Source organism: Chlorocebus sabaeus, chromosome X (genome assembly GCF_047675955.1).
Source record: "Chlorocebus sabaeus isolate Y175 chromosome X, mChlSab1.0.hap1, whole genome shotgun sequence".
Lineage (NCBI taxonomy): Eukaryota > Metazoa > Chordata > Mammalia > Primates > Cercopithecidae > Chlorocebus > Chlorocebus sabaeus.
In genome coordinates this window covers 82,463,993-82,482,308 of record NC_132933.1, presented here as the reverse complement: position 1 = coordinate 82,482,308, position 18,316 = coordinate 82,463,993, and the positions used below count along the sequence as shown (strand labels likewise).

Here is an 18,316-nt window from a genome sequence, read left to right as displayed (position 1 = left end):
ATGCTGAATATGGTCGTCTCAAGAAAAGCACTGTGTGCGATTGTTTTGAGGTGTGAGCTCAATAGGCCTCTTTTTTCATGGGACATCATTTTTACTTCAATGAACAACTGATAGACAAACTGTGGTTATTAAGACTTGGTTACTTGGCAGACATTTTCTCAAAAAGAACAGAGCAAGCCTGTTGCTTTAAGGAAAACAGCTGACAGTGTTACCTAAGACAAAATGTGAGCTTTCAAACAAAATTTGGATTTGGAAAACTTGTATCTGCCACTGTGAACTTGATAGTTTTTCATAACTTTTCTGATAAGACCAGTAGTGATATTAATAAGTGTGATTTTTAAAAATATATATTATAGAATGAAATGTGTTAACATTTGGAAGATCTGCATGACTCTGGACTAATTGTCCAAATGGCATTTTATAGAATCATATATTGGTAAATGAGCCATTCAGATCGCAAGATAGACTGATGAATTTTAATATGAGAGAATACAAAAAGGTTTATTAATAAGTTTCAGATTCAACATTGCAACTAACTCTTAAGGAGGTACCGCTTGTTGAGTTTTAGTGTAGTCTCAAAGAAGACTATTTGCAGTTATCTGAAAAGGCTATTAAAATACTCCTTTTCCCATCTGCATATTCATGTGAGGCCAGATTGTCTTCATTTACATCAACTAGAACAACATGTCACAAAAGATTGCATACAGAGTGAGACATAAGAATCCAGCTGTCTTCAACTAAGCCAGACATTATAGAGATTTGCAAAAATGTAAAATAATCCCTTTTCTTACTGTTTATTATCTCAGAAAATGCTACTTTTCAGAAAATATGTAATATATAATAGGTTTATATTTTTGTTTTTGTTTTTTATGTTTTTTGACAGAGTCTTGCTCTGTCACCCAGGCAGAGTGCAATGACGCGATCTCGGCTCACTGCAACCTCCACCTCTTGGGTTCAAGCGATTCTCCTGCTTCAGCCTCCCAAGTAGCTGGGATTACAGGCGCCCACCACCATGCCCAGCTAATTTTTTGTATTTTTAGTAGAGACAGGGTTTTACCATGTTGGCCAGGCTGGTCTCGAACTCCTGACCTCAGGTAATCCACCTGCCTCAGCCTCCCAAAGTGCTGGGATTACAGGCATGAGCCACCGCGCCCGGCCAATAGGTTTATGATTTTTTTTTTTTTTTTTTTTTTTGAGACGGAGTCTTGCTCTGTCGCCAGCTGGAGTGCAGTGGCACAATCTCAGCTCACTGCAACCTCCGACTTGCTGGTTCAAGCAATTCTCCTGTCTTAGACTCCCAAGTAGCTGGAATTACAGGCACGCGCCACCACCCCCAGCTAATTTTTGTGTTTGTAGTAGAGACAGGGTTTCACCATGTTGGCCAGGATGGTCTTGATCTCCTGACCTCATGATCTGCCCGCCTCGGCCTCCCGAAGTGCTGGGATTGCAGGCATGAAGTACCTGGCCCGGCCTAAGTTTATTATTTTTAAGTGAATTAATATTTTTTTTTTTGAGATGGAGTCTTGCTCTGTCTCCCAGACTGGAGTGCAATGGCACGATCTCAGCTCACTGCAACCTCCACCTCCTGGGTTCAAGTGATTTTCCTGCCTCAGCCTCCCAAGTAGCTGGGATTACAGGCACCCACCACCATGCCCGGCTAATTTTTGTATTTTTAGTAGAGCCGGAGTTTCACCAGGTTGGCCAGGCTGGTCTTGAACTCTTGACCTCAGGTGATCCACCTGCCTCACCCTCCCAAAGTGCTGGGATTACAGGCGTGAGCCACTGCGCCCAGCTAAAATTTTTTTCAGTTGTACTTTCTAATACTATAAATCTCTATAGGTATAACACATGTGAACAGAATGTCCTAGATGACTTCAATAATTTTTAAGAGTGTAAAGGGGTCCTGAAACCTCAAAATTTGAGAACTACAGTCTTAGATTATTTTCGTACCCATCTTCCTTATAGTACCAAACTTATCACTGCATATGAAGCACATGCTGGTATGCTCTTTCTCACTAGACACAAGAAATTTGAGAAGAAAACTATTAATGAAACTGAAATACTATGGAGACTTTGGTCTAGGACATACTTGATCAGAAAGTACCCGGAAGCTATAACCAGGGTCAAAATATCTAGTCTTCTTAGAAACTTCTCAGTCTTGTGGCAGGCACATCAAGATAACCTCTCACAACGCCAGCCCTGGGTATCATTTTGGTACTCGATTGTAGTAAAGAGCATATCTACCTGTTTGTTCTTTTGAGATTTTTCCTTCAGGTCTCCAACCTGAATCTTATCCTTGCATGGGTGGACCACCATGTCACAGTCTGAGCTTATATGGCCCCAAGACAAACTAACATATTTTACTCAATCCATTACAACAGAAGCCTTACTGTGATAAGTCTTTCCAAGTCCCACTTTATGACCCATTTATTTCAACCAGTATTTAATAGAATAAAACCATTTAGATAGTCTCTTAGAGTCCTTTGTCTTATACGTACCGCGTGCTAACCGATTGCGCCACTGGAGCCACTAGAGTCCTTTGTTACAGGATTTGCGATACTGTGTAAAATCCTAACCAGATGACTCAAACATTATTTAAATGATATTTAACTGATAGCTCCATCCATAAAATTATTTGAAGTTTCTCCTTAGAGCTCTTCCCCCTTCTCCTTGATGTTCAGGCTACTTGCAGTAAGGCTCACTGTTTCTTTCCCTGAAGGAGTGCTCAGATTGCTGACCTACAGCAGAAGCTGCTGGATGCGGAAAGTGAAGATAGGCCAAAACAACGCTGGGAGAATATTGCCACCATTCTGGAAGCCAAGTGTGCCCTGAAATACTTGATTGGAGAGGTAAACATCACTCCAACCAGCAGTTAGGGGGCTGGCTGTGTAGATTGAAATGAGATGTTAGCCTTGAAATATTGTCATAGTGTTATTGTTACTTTTCATGGTAGAAACCCCAATAACACTAACATTAGAGGGTTTAGTAGATAAAAGTTGGTATAAGCAAGTACAGGCCAGTCACTTACAAAAATATAGTATGACTCACAGATTGATGCCTGTCGTGACTGGCCTATAGCAAGTGCTGAATGCATGTTAGCTGTTGTTATTAGGAAAGACCAAAATGCCATAGTGGGTCACTGGCTAAACATCAACTGTTATACTGTAGTACTTTTTAAAACCCCTATGAGATGTATATTCAAAAATTTAAGATCCAGTCTAGAAAAGGGAAAACCTAAGCATCTTTTGACATATAAAGATTCATTTTAAGGAAAAGCCATCTTTGCTGACCTTAAAATGATATGTCACCTTACATTGTCACCAGAGGAATGAAAATTGATTGCCTCTGGTGATTGAAGCATTTTCACTCAAGACAAGCATACAAACTCCAAACCTACAAGTTTAAACAATGCTACCCTTTATACATTTTTGTGTTAGCTTAGCAGATTTGTTCTACTAAGGAAATCTTGATCAGTCTTGTGAACACTGATACTTATGATGTTCACCATCTGGGCTAGTAGTGAATGTAAAACTAGGCCAGTGTAGGATATCATGTAGCCTGAAGAGCCAGATCTGCAGTCTTAGTCTACAAGTTCTAACATGTGAATATAGACATTCTGAAATGGGACATAATTGGCCATAAGGGTGTGTCCTGTGGATTTCGCTTAAAAATTAAGGAAGAACTTCTTAAATATCAGAATTTGTAATTGTCAGATACTGTTCGGGTTAGGTTTACTCTTACCTTGAGGCAGAGCAAGAAATAAAATGGCCTTAGCAGTGGCTTCTAGCCCCAAGATACATGTCTCAGCAGAAATGTGGACTCTTGGCCTGGGAATAGAACAATAGTATATTTACTATTCAATGTTGGAATCCATATGACATGAAAAAATAAGAATAGACTTGGACGTGGAGGAATTTTTCTCAGACCCTTTCAAGAAAGCTGACATGATCCTGCCTATTGAAAGGGGGAAAGAAAGGTGGTCATTCTTCAAATAAACTGATCTTCTTTTATTCCTTCCAGCTGGTCTCCTCCAAAATACAGGTCAGCAAACTTGAAAGTAGCCTGAAACAGAGCAAGACCAGCTGTGCTGACATGCAGAAGATGCTGTTTGAGGAACGAAATCATTTTGCCGAGATAGAGACAGAGTTACAAGCTGAGCTGGTCAGAATGGAGCAACAGCACCAAGAGAAGGTAAACTCTAGCAAGCCAAGAAGCTACACTGTGAAACTATCATTGCCTTGTATTGTTAGTTTTTTTAAAAAAAAAAAGTGGGGATATGAAATTTCTTTCAAAATCCATGTGGCCTTTTCTAAAGTTTGCAAATAAGAAGAAACCTGAAGCAGAGATGTGACTTGTCTAACTTTATACATACCAGTGACAATGGCTCTTGGTTTCCAATTTAAATATGAATATTAACATGCTGAGAAACAGGCCCAGCGTGGTGGCTCGTGCCTGTAATCCCAGCACTTTGGGAGGCCAATGCAGGCAGATTGCTTGAGTCCAGGAGAGTGAAACCCCATCTCTACAATAAAATACAGAAAATTAGCTGAGTGTGATGGTGTGCACCTTTGATCCCAGCTACTCATAAGGCTGAAGTGGGAGAATCGCTTGAACCCATGAGGCAGATGTTGCTGTGAGCCATGATCGTGCCACTGCACTCCAGCGTGGGCAACAGAAAGAAAAAAAAAAAACTATGCTGAGAAATATCCATGCTGTACTCACTACTTCATGCCATGAGAGCAAATGAGAACAGTTTACTTCTAAATCACAAGGGAGCAGTCACCTGGATCACTGCTTGAACTAAGTCAAAATTTCTTTTTCCCTTTGGTACCTTTGTTATCACCCATTGGGTCGTGTCTTTCTCTAGGTGCTGTACCTTCTCAGCCAGCTGCAGCAAAGCCAAATGGCAGAGAAGCAGTTAGAGGAATCAGTCAGTGAAAAGGAACAGCAGCTGCTGAGCACACTGAAGTGTCAGGTATGATCAAGAGGGAGAGGTCTCCAGAGATGAGTTTCACAGTACTGACTGAGAATCTTGTCTCATTTAGACCCTTGTACTGGCAGCAGATAGTTAATTACCTACTGGAAAAAAGATTTATAATGGTAGCCTCTACTGCCTTTAGGCCCTATTTGATCAGGTTAGGGGTACTTAGAGTGTAGCCACATATAGGAATAACCTCATTTTTGGTACCAAAATGGCAGCACATACTCCATACCAGACTCTGAGGCCTTGTGGTTCTTGGCCTCAACCCTGAGCTCTAAAGAGTTGAGGAAATGAAATCATCCAGTAGTTACTTAGAATCCTAGGGACATTCAAATCTGATATATTTGTAAAATGCCTGGGGTCTGAATTTCTTCCAGAGGCTAGGAACACCACACCCTTTAGTAGCATGTTGTAGCACTATTTTAGTCTAACTTAGAATCTTTTTCCTGAACCACCAGTCTGTAGGGTTTCCTTGGCACCTTCCATCTAAGACATAAGCAAACTAGTTAAGGTTGTATGCATGGATCTGGTTGTCTTAGGTGCCAGGTAGTTCAGTCAGGCTTATTAAAGTGGCAAGTAAACTGTCTGGTCTGTGTTAAGAAGGGTAAAGAGAAGCATCTATAGACTTCAAGAAAATAGAGCTAAGTTTCTGCGGGTTTCCTAATCAGCATCCCAATGTGAATAAGGGATATGAAGCTAAGGAGTGGAAAAGAATAAGGAAGGCTTGTCAGGCAGAGTCCGTGGTTCCTATGAGTGTGGTCAGAGCTGCTGGGGAGCATTGGAATAGAAGTGGCATTCAGGTCACCTAGGAACTGGGAATCAGACATTTTTCTGGGTGCCAATGCCTGCTGTGCAAAAACCATCTGCTGCCAGCAACTTGGCAGCAGTATGTTTTCATCTATGTGAGTTGTTTGGTAACCCACATGTAGTGCCCAAAATAACCCCACATATCACTGCACTATCTGGAAATAGGATGAAGAACTTGAGAAGATGCGAGAAGTGTGTGAGCAAAATCAGCAGCTTCTCCGAGAGAATGAAATCATCAAGCAGGTAATAGTTTCCCACCCACTTGATAAGCCCTAAGAGACCCTGTTGCTGCTGAGGCCAGCTCTTGGGACCAATCCCCATTGTGGTGACTTGGCTCTATTTCATGAGGTCTATATTTAGTTTCCATGTGACCTGTGCATTTCAAAGTGGAATAAACATAAGTTTTTAAATTTGTCATTTTCTGAATCTAATATTGTTGATATTGGAAAGTGGGAGTCAACGTACTCTACTATAATCCTGCCTCACTTTACTATGGTTTAACATTGAGCTAGCCTAGGTCTGGTATCTGTTTTAGTCATGAACACCCCCAGAAGCTGCCCTGCATTATATACTTTGTCTCTTCTTTTCAAATAGAAACTGACCCTCCTCCAGGTAGCCAGCAGACAGAAACATCTTCCTAAGGATACCCTTCTATCTCCAGACTCTTCTTTTGAATATGTCCCACCTAAGGTAAAATGATCAGTGCCTGTGATACCTTTGCACAGCGTAGGTTTGGGGTAAGTGTGCTAAAACTGCCCTTTATAAGAAGTTGACAGTTAAAATTCCCAAATTCTAGCATCTCACATTTCTTTGGAGTCCCAGATAAAACTACAGTTCAATCCTAAGGAAAGTAGGCACTCTCACTCCTCAGAAGGCTGACTTTGGGCCACGGACAGGCAATATTTAACATAACTGAGGAGGAGGAACAGGAGAAAAGAGCAATAATGTTCAGCTATCCATCCAAAGATACTTATCTCATCATATCATGAGTTTCCCTTTCCTCCCTCAGATTGATCAGCCTCCAATTTCACTGCCTTCAAAGACTCTGCAAAGCCAAAGGCTAAAGCAGAATTTCTTCTGATTGGTAAAGCCAAGTGGGGTGGATTTGAGAGAGTCTGAAATCTTTGCTCTGAGAATATAGCTGGCAACAGTTACTGGGAAGATATGATGCATATGTAGTTTTTAATTTTTATTAAATAACTAAACTACTCCAAACCTTTTTTCTTAGCCAAAACCTTCTCGTGTTAAAGAAAAGTTCCTGGAGCAAAGCATGGACATCGAGGATCTAAAATATTGTTCAGAGCATTCTGTGAATGAGCATGAGGATGGTGATGGTGATGGTGACGATGATGAGGGGGATGATGAGGAATGGAAGCCAACAAAATTAGTTAAGGTGTCCAGGAAGAACATCCAAGGGGTAGGAGCCAGCTCTTCAACTTTTTTTGTTTTGTTTTGTTGTTGTTGTTGTTTTTGGAGTGAGAGTCTCACTCTGTCACCCAGGCTGGAGTGCAGTGGCGCATTCTCGGCTCACTGCAACCTCCGCCTCCCAAGTTCAAGTGATTCTCGTGTCTCAGCCTCCTGAGTACCTGGGATCACAGGCATGCGCCACCACACCCAGCTAATTTTGTATTTTTAGTAGAGACAGGATTTCAGCATGTTGGCCAGGCTGGTCTCGAACTCCTGGCCTCAAGCAATCTGTTTGCCTTGGTCTCTCAAATTGCTGGGATTACAGGTGTGAGCCACCGCGCCCAGCCTAGCTCTTCGACTTTGTTAGGGGTTCTAATTCTTAGTATTCATTCACTGCCACTGGGATAGTTTTCTGAATCTAGGAATGTGTTGGCCCCATACCCTTTAGCTACCATTTAGAGGCACTGACTCCACTAAAGGGGGGGGCTTGTTGGGCCATCTCTGTGTAGAACCTGGGGCTAGTATAGAGGGCTGCTTGAGTGCACAAGTTGGCTCTCTTCTTGTTTTCAGCTTCTTATCAATTTGAATAGGTAATATTCCATACCATTTCATTGAAGCTGATACCAAAATGATCATAACAATTCTTCATGTTTTTATAGCATTTTACAGTTTATAAACCATTCTCATATATATTACCACTTTTAATCACCACAAAAAATCCAGTGAAGGGCCAGGCGCCGTGGCTCACACTTGTAATCCCAGCACTTTGGGAGGCCAAGGCGGGCAGATCACCTGAGGTTGGGAGTTTGAGACCAGCCTGACTAACAGGAAGAAACCTCGCCTCTACTAAACATACAAGATTAGCAGGGCGTGATGGCACATGCCTGTAGTCTCAGCTACTCGGGAAGCTGAGACAGGAGAATCGCTTGAACCCGGGAGGTGGAGGTTCCGGTGAGCCGAGATCATGCCATTGCACTCCAGCCTGGGCAACAAGAGTGAGACTCCGTCTCAAAAAAAAAAAAAAAAAAAAAAATTCCTGTGAGATATTTATTATTTGCATTTTCCAGAGGGACCCCTGTCCCACAGGAGGGAAACGACCTTGCCCAAGGTCATAAAACTATGTGACAGTCAGGACTAGAAACCAAATATTCTGACTCCAAGTCCAGTTTGTTTCCCCCACATCATGGTTATGTCAGTAAAAACCTTAGACCAGAAGTTGAGTGTGTACTTTATCTTTGCCTAACAGAGTGATTTCACTCCCTAGGCTAAGGAACAAAAGGAATTACAGAAAAAGCTAATAATTAAGTTCAAACACATTAAATTAAGGCTAGTTAGGAACAATCTGACTTAGGCATGCTTTATTTGCTTACACAATGATAGTCCTACTCAAACCTAGATGTTTTATGTTGAAACATTAACTTCCCAGGCATTACAGTTGGCCCCCAACTGTGCCCTGCAGCCACATTCCACTTAAAGAGAACAGTTCACAAGTTACCTTAGCTGGCTTCCTACGTTATTTGATTTGATTAGCCTATAGCTCATCACCTGGGGAACTGAGCCTTATAAACCCACAGCACCAGGATGAAGCAAGTCATAAGGTATAGACAGCCATGGTGGTAAGTCATTTGGTCAGTCAGAATCATCAAGAATGCAACATATCATGTGCTCGTAGTGAAACTAAGAACTCATCCTTAGCTTCAGAGAGTTTATGATCTAATGGGAAAACAAGGTAAAGGAATAGAAGCCTACCATAGAGCATATGGTAGCACATTCATCTCAGGGAGATGGACTGGGGAGTTTTTGGTTTGTTTGTTGTGTTTTTTCTTTTGAGACCGAGTTTCACTCTTATTGCCCAGGCTGGAGTGCAATGGTGCAATCTCGGCTCATCGCAGCCTCCTCCTCCCGGGTTCAAGTGATTCTCCAGCCTCAGCCTCCCAAGTAGCTGGGATTACAGGTGCCCGCCACCACACCCGGCTAATTTTGTATTTTTAGTAGAGAAGGGGTTTCTCCATGTTGGTCAGGCTGGTCTCGAACTCCTGACCTCAGGTGATCTGTCCGCCTTGGTCTCCCAAAGTGTTGGGATTACAGGCGTGAGCCACCGCATGAGTTTTTAAGAGTGACTATAAAGCCAAACCAAGGAGGTGTAATTTAAGAAAATGCCATGAAAGAGGTGACTATTGCTGTGTTGTAAAACAGAAAGGGAAATACAGTCTTGGGAGCAACTGCGAGACATTTCTGGCACAATGAATAGCATATTCCTAAGACCTGAAGATGGTAGTGGAACAGAGTTGGGACACTTAGAGAAAATGGGGCAGAGAGTGTCTGTCTTTCATTCATTTACTCAACAAACATTTATGGATGTTTTACTATACTTGAAGTAAAGAGCATGAACTGAATGTAGATTAAAAGGTCAGCTAAGTAATAGGAGGCAGAGTTGAGAAGTACACACAGAAAAATGATAGAGGCCAGGCGTGGCTCATACCTGTAATCCCAGCAGTTCGGGAGGCCAAGGCAGGCAGATCACCTGAGGTCAGGAGTTCAAGACCAGCCTGGCCAACATGGCGAAACCCCATCTCTACTAAAAATACAAAAATCAGCCAGGCGTGGTGACGCATGCCTGTAATCCCAGCTATTTGGGAGGCTGAGGCAGGAGAATTGCTTGAACCCAGGAGGTGGATGTGGCAGTGAGCTGAGATCACGCCACTGTACTCCAGCCTGGGAGACAGAGAAAGACTGTCTCAAAAAAAAAAAAAAAAAGAAAGAAAGAAAAATGGTAGAGGGCCTAAAGCTCTGGAAAGGAATTTCCAAATGTGAGGTGAATACAGGTATACTTGTCCTCAAGGAAAGCTTCATATATTTATTATAGCACTGTTGCTCTAAGCTTAAAAGGGCAACATAGAAGTATATAGCAAATATTGCAAGTAAATAATATTTGCTATTAGTGATAAATTCTATGTCTAAAACAATGAGGAATTATTCTTTTCTAGGCTTTTCCCCTGATTTTATAATTTGGAAAGTGAATATAACTGGACTTTAAAGGGGGCAAGTTAGCATAAAATCTAGTTTATCTAAAGTTACCTTTTGGCAATCTGAAAGTACATGGATGCTATGACTGCTCTTTGATCAGACTGCTTGCAGACGTATTACCTGTAGACCTTGATGTTTCACAGAGGACCTTTATTATTACTGCTTCAACCCAGCTGAAGCTGGCTGGGACTATCACTAGATTACTGAAAAGGAGACTGAAGCAGGCACCAAAATGATGACTTGTCCAGAGTTAATGGCTTCCTTACTCAGCCACATTTCCTATATGTACTAAGGAGATGCTGGGGGGTAAGTCATGTGCTATCATAGAAAAAGTAGTAACCTAGAAGCCAGATAGACATGGGTCTTGAGTTTGCCACGGGTTCATTGAGTAACCTTGAGTAAGTCAGTCTCCCTGGGCCTCAGATTCCTTATCTATGCAATGCAGGGTCTAGAACAGCGGTCCCCAACCTTTTTGGTACCAGGGACAGGTTTCATGGAAGATAGTTTTTCCACAGACTGGTCGTGGGGGTGGTTTGGGGATAAAACTGTTCCATCTCAGATATCGGTCATTAGAGTCTCATAAGGAGTGCGCAACATGCGCAGTTCACAATAGGATTCTTATTCCTGTGAGAATCTAATGCTGCCACTGATCTGACAGGAAGCGGAGCCCAGGCTGTAATACTTGCTCGCCTGCAGCTCACCTCCAGCTGTGTGGCTCAGTTCCTAACAGGCCACGGACCAGTACTGGTCCCCAGCCTAGGGGTTGTGGACCCCCTGGTCTAGAATAGATTAAGAATAAGGTTCCTTCTAGGACTAATATCCTGAGTCAAAGTAACAGTCAAAGTTATGTAAATGGGTTTTAATAACAATGCCTTTTTTTTTTTTTTTTTTTTGAGATGGAATCTCGCTGTGTCCCCCAGGCTGGAGTGCAGTGGCGCGATCTCGACTGACTGCAAGCTCCGCCTCCCGGGTTCACGCCATTCTCCTGCCTCAGCCTCCCGAATAGCTGGGACTACAGGCACCTGGCACCACGTCCGGCTAATTTTTTGTATTTTTAGTAGAGACAGGGTTTCACCATGTTAACCAGGATGGTTTCGATCTCCTGACCTCGTAATCCACCCGCCTCAGCCTCCCAAAGTGCTGGGATTACAGGCATGAGCCACCACGCCTGGCCATAACAATGCTTTTATATGGTGTTATATGGTATCTGAGAAGTTAGAAGGAATATATGCAAAAGCACCTTGTGAAGGATACAATATCAAGCAGATATTGTTGTTAAAGCACTATAAGCATTTTACAAATATTCTCATTTGTCACATTTGGCAGAAAAGAGGGAGCAGGTATTCTTGCCTCTACCTTACTGATGAAGGAATGGCCTGGGCACGGTGGCTCATACCTGTAATCCCAATACTTTGGGAAACCAAGGTGGGAGGATCACTTGAGCGCAGAGTTCAAGGCTGCAGTGAACTATGATTGTGCCACTGCACTCCAGCCTCAGTGACCGAGTGAGACCCCCATCTCTAAATTTAAAGATTAAAAAAAAAAAGAATGGAGATTAACTTGGATGAAGTGACTTGTCCAAGGTCATGCCAAGCATTAAATATAAGACTAGAGCCTGAGTCTCCAAATCCCTAGTCTGGTATTCTTTGTTTTTTGTTTTTGCCACAGCATCACTTACCAATCCTGGTTTTTTTTTTTTTTTTTTTGACCAGATCTTATCCTTCTGAAGTATGAGGTACAGTGTAACACTGAGCTTAGTGCTAGAGGAATTATGGGCTCTAAAGCAGTAGTTCTCAAGTCTAGCCACACATTGGAACCCCCAAGGGAGCTTTTAAACATGGAGCCTGGGACCCCACCCCCAGATATTCTGATGTAATTAGTCTGATGTAGGACATGGCCTTTTTGAAAAGCTGCCCAGAGATTTCTTATGTGCAGCTAGAGTTGAGAACAACTGGCTTAAGTTGAGAACAGAGGTCTTTCAGCTCTGCTTTCCACTCTCTACAAAGAATCCCTTGGCCGGGTGTGGTTGCTCATGCCTGTCATCCCAGCACTTTGAGAGGCCAAGGTGGGAGGATTGCTTGATGCCAGGAGTTCAAGACCAACCTTGGCAACATAGCTAGATCCCATCTCTACAAAAGAAAAAGAAAAAAAAAGAGTCCCCCTATTACTTCTCAACTATGGTGCTGGAACATGCTGGTGGGTTGCCAGCAGTTGTGATACACACACACACACACACACACACACACACACACACCACCCTGTATACATGTAGTAAATACATTTGTAGTTATGCCTGTGATAGGGTCACATTCTGTCTTTGACATTCTAATCTGCTTCCTGGTGTGAGAGAGAATAGGATGAAGTTACAGCTCATGTACGTGGCATTCATGCAACTACATCTGTTATGTATGTCATGACTGTGCTATAATACCACTACCAGGTGTTTATCTAACCTCTTCTTGTTTGAAGACTTCTAATAGGGGGAAGCTCACTGTCTTACAGGACAACCCATTGGACTCCACTAATTGTTAGAAAGTTCCTTCTTGTTTAGCTGAAATGTGCTGTCCTATACATCATCCCAATGGGTCTTGGCTATATAAGAGCCTAATCATTCTTTATGACAGCCCTTCAGATACTGCTCTCATGATATTATCCCTTGGATAAAATAGAGAAACATGGACGAGGTAACAGAGCCTTTTTGGAGCATTTAGATGAATTTGTAAATGGCCAAAGGACCTTACCCAGGCTGTAGCAATCAATGGATCACTGTCATCCTGGAGAAGTATCACCAGGACATGTCATAGAACTCCATCTTTCATCCTGTCTTAAAGCAGCAAAGATTTTTTGTTATTACAATGTCTAGCATTGGCAAGGGTGACTAAGAAGGGCACTTCTGGCTGGGCACCGTGGCGCACACCTGTAATCCCAATACTTTGGGAGGCTGAGGTGGGCAGATTACTTAAGCCTAGTAATTTGAGACCAGCCTGGGCAACATGGCAAAACCCTGTCTCTGCTAGAAATACAAAAGATTAGCCTGGCATGGTGACACACACCTGTAGTCCCAGCTACTCAGTGGGGACTGAGGCCACAGGATCACTTGAGCCCTGGAGGTTGAGGCTATAGTGAGCTCTGATCATGCCACTGCACTCCAGCCTGGGTGACAGAGTGAGACCCTGTCTGGGAAAAAAAAAAAAAAGGACATTTCTGTATTGCTATTAGGAATATAAATTGGTATACTTTTCAGGAAAGCAACTTGAAAATACTTATCAATAGCCTTTAAAATGTTTCTATCCTTTGACCCAGTAATTTATAGGAATTTATACTAAGGAAATAGACATTGGTATGTAAATATATTTATTCGTTCGACAAATTTTTTTCTGGGCACCTATCTGCCAGGCACTGTTTCTAGCTGCTGAGAAGACATGAAACAAGACAGGTGAGATTCTTTGCCCTCATGAAGCTGGTATTCTTGTGGGGAGAGACACACAGTAACCAGAAAAATAAGATAATTTTAGATAGTGATGAGTGGAAAAGAAAAGAAAATATAGTGAAGTCATAGAGAATGTGGGATGGGAAAAGAGCACTTTAGAAGAGTGCTTGGAGCCAGGTGTGGTGGCTCACGCCTGTATTCCCAGCACTTTGGGAGGCTGAGGTGGGCGGATCACTTGAGGTCAGGAGTTCAAGACCAGCCTGGCCAACATGGCAAAACCCCATCTCTACTAAAAAAAGAATGTTTGGGGAGGCTGGGCATGGTGGCGGATGCCTGTAATCCCAACACTTTGGGAGGATTGCTTGAGGTCAGGAGTTACAAAGACCAGGCTGGGTAACATAGCGAGACCCCATCTCATTAAAAAAAAATTTTGTTTAAAGAAGACTGCTTGCGGAGCTCTCTCTGAGAAGGAAATATCTAAGCTGAGGCCTAAACAGTGAAGAGCAAGTCAGGAAAAGCATCAGAAGAACATTTCAGGAAAGGGGAACAGAAAATGCAAGACCTTGGGGCAAGAATGAGCTTAGTATCTTGAGGAACAATTAAAAAGGCCAGTGTAGCTAGAATGTATTGAGCATAAGCTACAGTCAGGGGATGGGTAGTCAAGGGCCAGATGATGGAGGGCCTTGCCAGTCGTGGTACAGTTTAGATTATATTTCTATACAAGGATATTTACTAAAACATGATTGATAATAGTGAACAATTTCTTTCAAAACAATCTTAATATTTAACATTAGGGGACTGGTTAAATAAATTGACATTATCCCCATGAGGAAATATTATACACAACTATTAAAAGTCAAGTGTTTTGGTTTTCAAGTTTTGTAAAGTGATATATATTATTTTGCTAATCAGAAAAAAGATGTTATTGTGGTTTCTACAGAGCAACTACAGAGCAAAGGTGATGGTTCTCATATGAAAAAAATTTAAGGGCCTGAATTTGACTATAAGCTCAGTATGAATCCACAAAGATGTGACAGGAAAAAAAAAGCAACTGATTTTAGACCTCATTAACAGGACTACTGGGTCCGTAACAAGGGAGGTGTTTATCATAGTCCACCCCACAGTGGTCACACCACATTTAGAAAGTTGTGCTCATTTCTAGATCTCACAATTGAAGAACTTTAACAAATTGGTGTATAGTCAAGGTGGTGAGGATACATGAGAACCATGTCATGTGGTGAATCATTGAAGGAACTAGGTACATTTAACTTTGAGAGGATTTGGACAGAAGGGGACTGGGGAGTAGAAATTATGTTCAGGTTTTAACAGTTATTCTATAGAAGTGGGGTTAAACTCATTCCATGTCATTTTAGATGGCAGAATTGGGTTCTTTTTTTTTTTTTTTTTTTTGAGACGGAGTCTCGCTCTGTCGCCCAGGCTGGAGTGCAGTGGCCGGATCTCAGCTCACTGCAAGCTCTGCCTCCCGGGTTTACGCCATTCTCCTGCCTCAGCCTCCCGAGTAGCTGGGACTACAGGCGCCCGCCACCTCGCCCGGCTAGTTTTTTGTATTTTTTAGTAGAGACGGGGTTTCACCGGGTTAGCCAGGATGGTCTCGATCTCCTGACCTCGTGATCCACCCGTCTCGGCCTCCCAAAGTGCTGGGATTACAGGCTTGAGCCACCGCGCCCGGCCCAGAATTGGGTTCTATGACTAGAAGTTATATAGAAACTATTATTACCTCAGGATAAATAGAGCTTTAGATAATTAGACCAGGGATGTTAAGAGGAGCTTCGTACATCAAACCAGTCGTTAGATGGTTGCTGAGGTCTCTTCTCACTCTGTTCCTTCATCCTGTGAGCTTGGCCACCTCTATCTTTTCAAAGCCAAACTATCCCACTTTCTTCTATGATTTTTCTTACAGCATTGTTTCCTGTAATTCTGATCACTCACCTCTTTTTTGTTTAACATCCTCTTTATAAAACATACACACTGAATTCCTGAATGTGCATACAAGAAAACATGCTTATCAATTAAACTGGTTTAATAAATGGAAAGCCCTTATAACAGTGCCTGGCACACATTAATGTTAGTTATCACTACTGCAGCTTTGTTTATAAGAGTGGAAAATGGCACTATCAGAAGAATGGGTAAATTGTGGCAAGTTCATAGAGTGAAAATGAACGGAATTGAGCTATATGTATCAACATGTAAGATGTCATTTATACAAAGTTTAAAAATGTGTAAGACAATTTCTTGTTTATTTTTGTTTTTTTACAAAAACTCATATGTGTGGCCAGGTGCTGTTGCTCACACCTGTAATCTCAGCACTTCGGGAGGCTGAGGCAAGAGGACTGCTTGAGGCCAGGAGTTCAAGACCAGCCTGGGCAACATGGCAAGACCCTGTCTCTACAAAATCAAAAACAAAAAATTAGCCAGGCGTGGTGGCATGTGCTTGTGGTCCCAAATACTCTGGAGGCTGAGGAAGGAGGATCACTAAGTCCAAAAGGTTGGGGCTGCAGTGAGCTATGATTGCGCCACTGCACTCCAGCCTGGGTGACAGAGCAAGACCCTGTCTCCAAAACAAAACAAAACAAAACAAAACAAACAAAGAAAACTAATGTGGTAGGAATGTTAAATACCTAATTCAGTAGACTGTTTATCCCTGGAAAGGGAGGAGGCAAATGGGATCAGGAAGGAGTACATAGGAGACCTCGGTTATATCTGCATTTTACTGTTAAGGGGGGTTAGTGGGGGCATGAGTGAGGTTTTTTATTGCTATTGTCTATGCTTTTGTACGCATGAACAAAATTATGGTGCCCTGAAATAGGATGCATTATTTCTTTCTTTCTTTTTCTTTTCTTTTTTTTTTTTTTTTTGAGACGGTGTTTCACTCTGTCGCCCAGGCTGGAGTGCAATGGCGCAATCTCGGCTCATTGCAACCTCTGCCTCCCAGGTTCAAGCGATTCTCCTGCCTCCAGCCTCCTGAGTAGCTGGGATTAAAGGCATGCGCTACAACGCCCGGCTAATTTTGTATTTTTAGTAGAGATGGGGTTTCACCTTGTTGGTCAGGCTGTTCTTGAACTCCTGACCTCAGATGATCCGCCTGCCTCGGCCTCCCAAAGTGCTGGGATTACAGGCATGAGCCACTGTGCCCAGCCAGGATGCATTATTTCAAATGGGATCCTACTGAGCCGGGGTACAGTGAAATAATTACTTCCCATCTTTTCTGAACTCCAGATTTCTACCTGACTGCATTTGCTTTGGGACAGCCATTTCAAGCTGTTGACTCACAGAGCTTGCTTACACCTCAAATCCCTAGGCCCTTTTCTACAGAGTCTTTTTTTTTTTTTTTTTTTGAGATGAAGTCTCACTCTGTCACCCAGGCTGGAGTGCAGTGGCGTGATCTCAGCTCACTGCAGCCTCCACCTCCCAGGCTCAAGTGATCCTCCCACCTCAGCCTCCCGAGGTTGCCACCATGTCCGGCTAATTTTTTGTATTTTTGGTGGAGACAGGGTTTCACCATGTTGCCCAGGCTAGTCTCAAACTCCTGAGCTCAAGCAATCCACCTGCCTTGATCTCCCAAAGTGCTGGGATTACTGGCATGAGCCACTGCACGGTCTACTTTTAAGCTAGATCACTCTCCATATTGTATTTCTATGACTGAGTTGAGGGGAACCTAAATACCAAACGTACAAACTTACTTTCTTTCTACTTTCACACCTTAAGTCCAGCTTGTCAAAATATTTTTGAATTGTGATTCTTTTATCTTACATATTACTCATCCTTCCAGCTTTCTGTCATTGTTAGAGCGGATAAATATGCCTACCTTATAGACTAGTTATGAGATTCAAATGAGATTTTGTATTTATGTACATGAAAGTACTCTGAAAACTGTAAAATGCTATCAAATGTAAATGATTTTATTTCATATCATCAGTGATTTATCAAAATGTGGTAAGGACAAAGCCCAGACTAACACTGGACAAAATGCAGAAATGTGAGCTGGATGAAAGTACAGTTTGGTAATTCTAAAAATACAGAGCAACTACACTCAGTTTTTAAATGTACTTAACTATACTACCATCCAGCTCACAGTTCTTCACTTTGCCCATAAAGTTGTCACAAGAGTCCTTGTCAGTTGCCTTGCATTATGCTATCCCTCTGATCTGTCCTTCAAGTATTCTGTCCAAAAGAAAATGGATTTTTCAGCCAGGCGCGGTGGCTCACACCTGTAATCCCAGCAATTTGGGAGGCCGAGGCGGGCTGATCACCTGAGGTCAGGAGTTTGAGACCAGCCTGGGCAACGTGGTGAAACCCCATCTCTACTAAAAATACAAAAATTAGCCAGGTGGCCAGGCATGGTGGCTCACGCCTGTAATCCCAGCACTTTGACAGACCGAGGCAGGTGGATCACCTGAAGTCGGGAGTTCGAGACCAGCCTGGCCAGCATGGTGAAACCCTGTTTCTACTAAAAATACAAAAATTAGCCAGGCGTGGTGGCAGGCACCTGTAATCCCAGCTACTCGGGAAGCTGAGGCAGGAGAATTGCTTAAACTCAGGAGGCGGAGGCTGCAGTGAGCCAAGATCGTACCATTGCACTCCAGCCTGGGCAACAGAGCAAGACTCCGTCTCAAAAAAATAAATAAAATTTAAAAATTAGCCAG

The 18,316-nt window shown here is 42.6% G+C and overlaps 1 protein-coding gene across 2 annotated transcripts in view; it reads left to right on the top strand.

The window, feature by feature from the left end:
• Positions 1-18,316, top strand: part of KIF4A (kinesin family member 4A) — a 130,039-nt gene that overhangs the window by 108,388 nt on the left and 3,335 nt on the right. For both annotated transcript variants that reach the window (XM_037988896.2, XM_007991986.3), the window contains 6 exons: positions 2,720-2,849; positions 4,021-4,191; positions 4,868-4,975; positions 5,954-6,031; positions 6,383-6,478; positions 7,017-7,205. In XM_037988896.2, the coding sequence (XP_037844824.2) occupies positions 2,720-2,849; positions 4,021-4,191; positions 4,868-4,975; positions 5,954-6,031; positions 6,383-6,478; positions 7,017-7,205 (772 nt within the window). The remainder of the gene's footprint in view (positions 1-2,719; positions 2,850-4,020; positions 4,192-4,867; positions 4,976-5,953; positions 6,032-6,382; positions 6,479-7,016; positions 7,206-18,316) is intronic.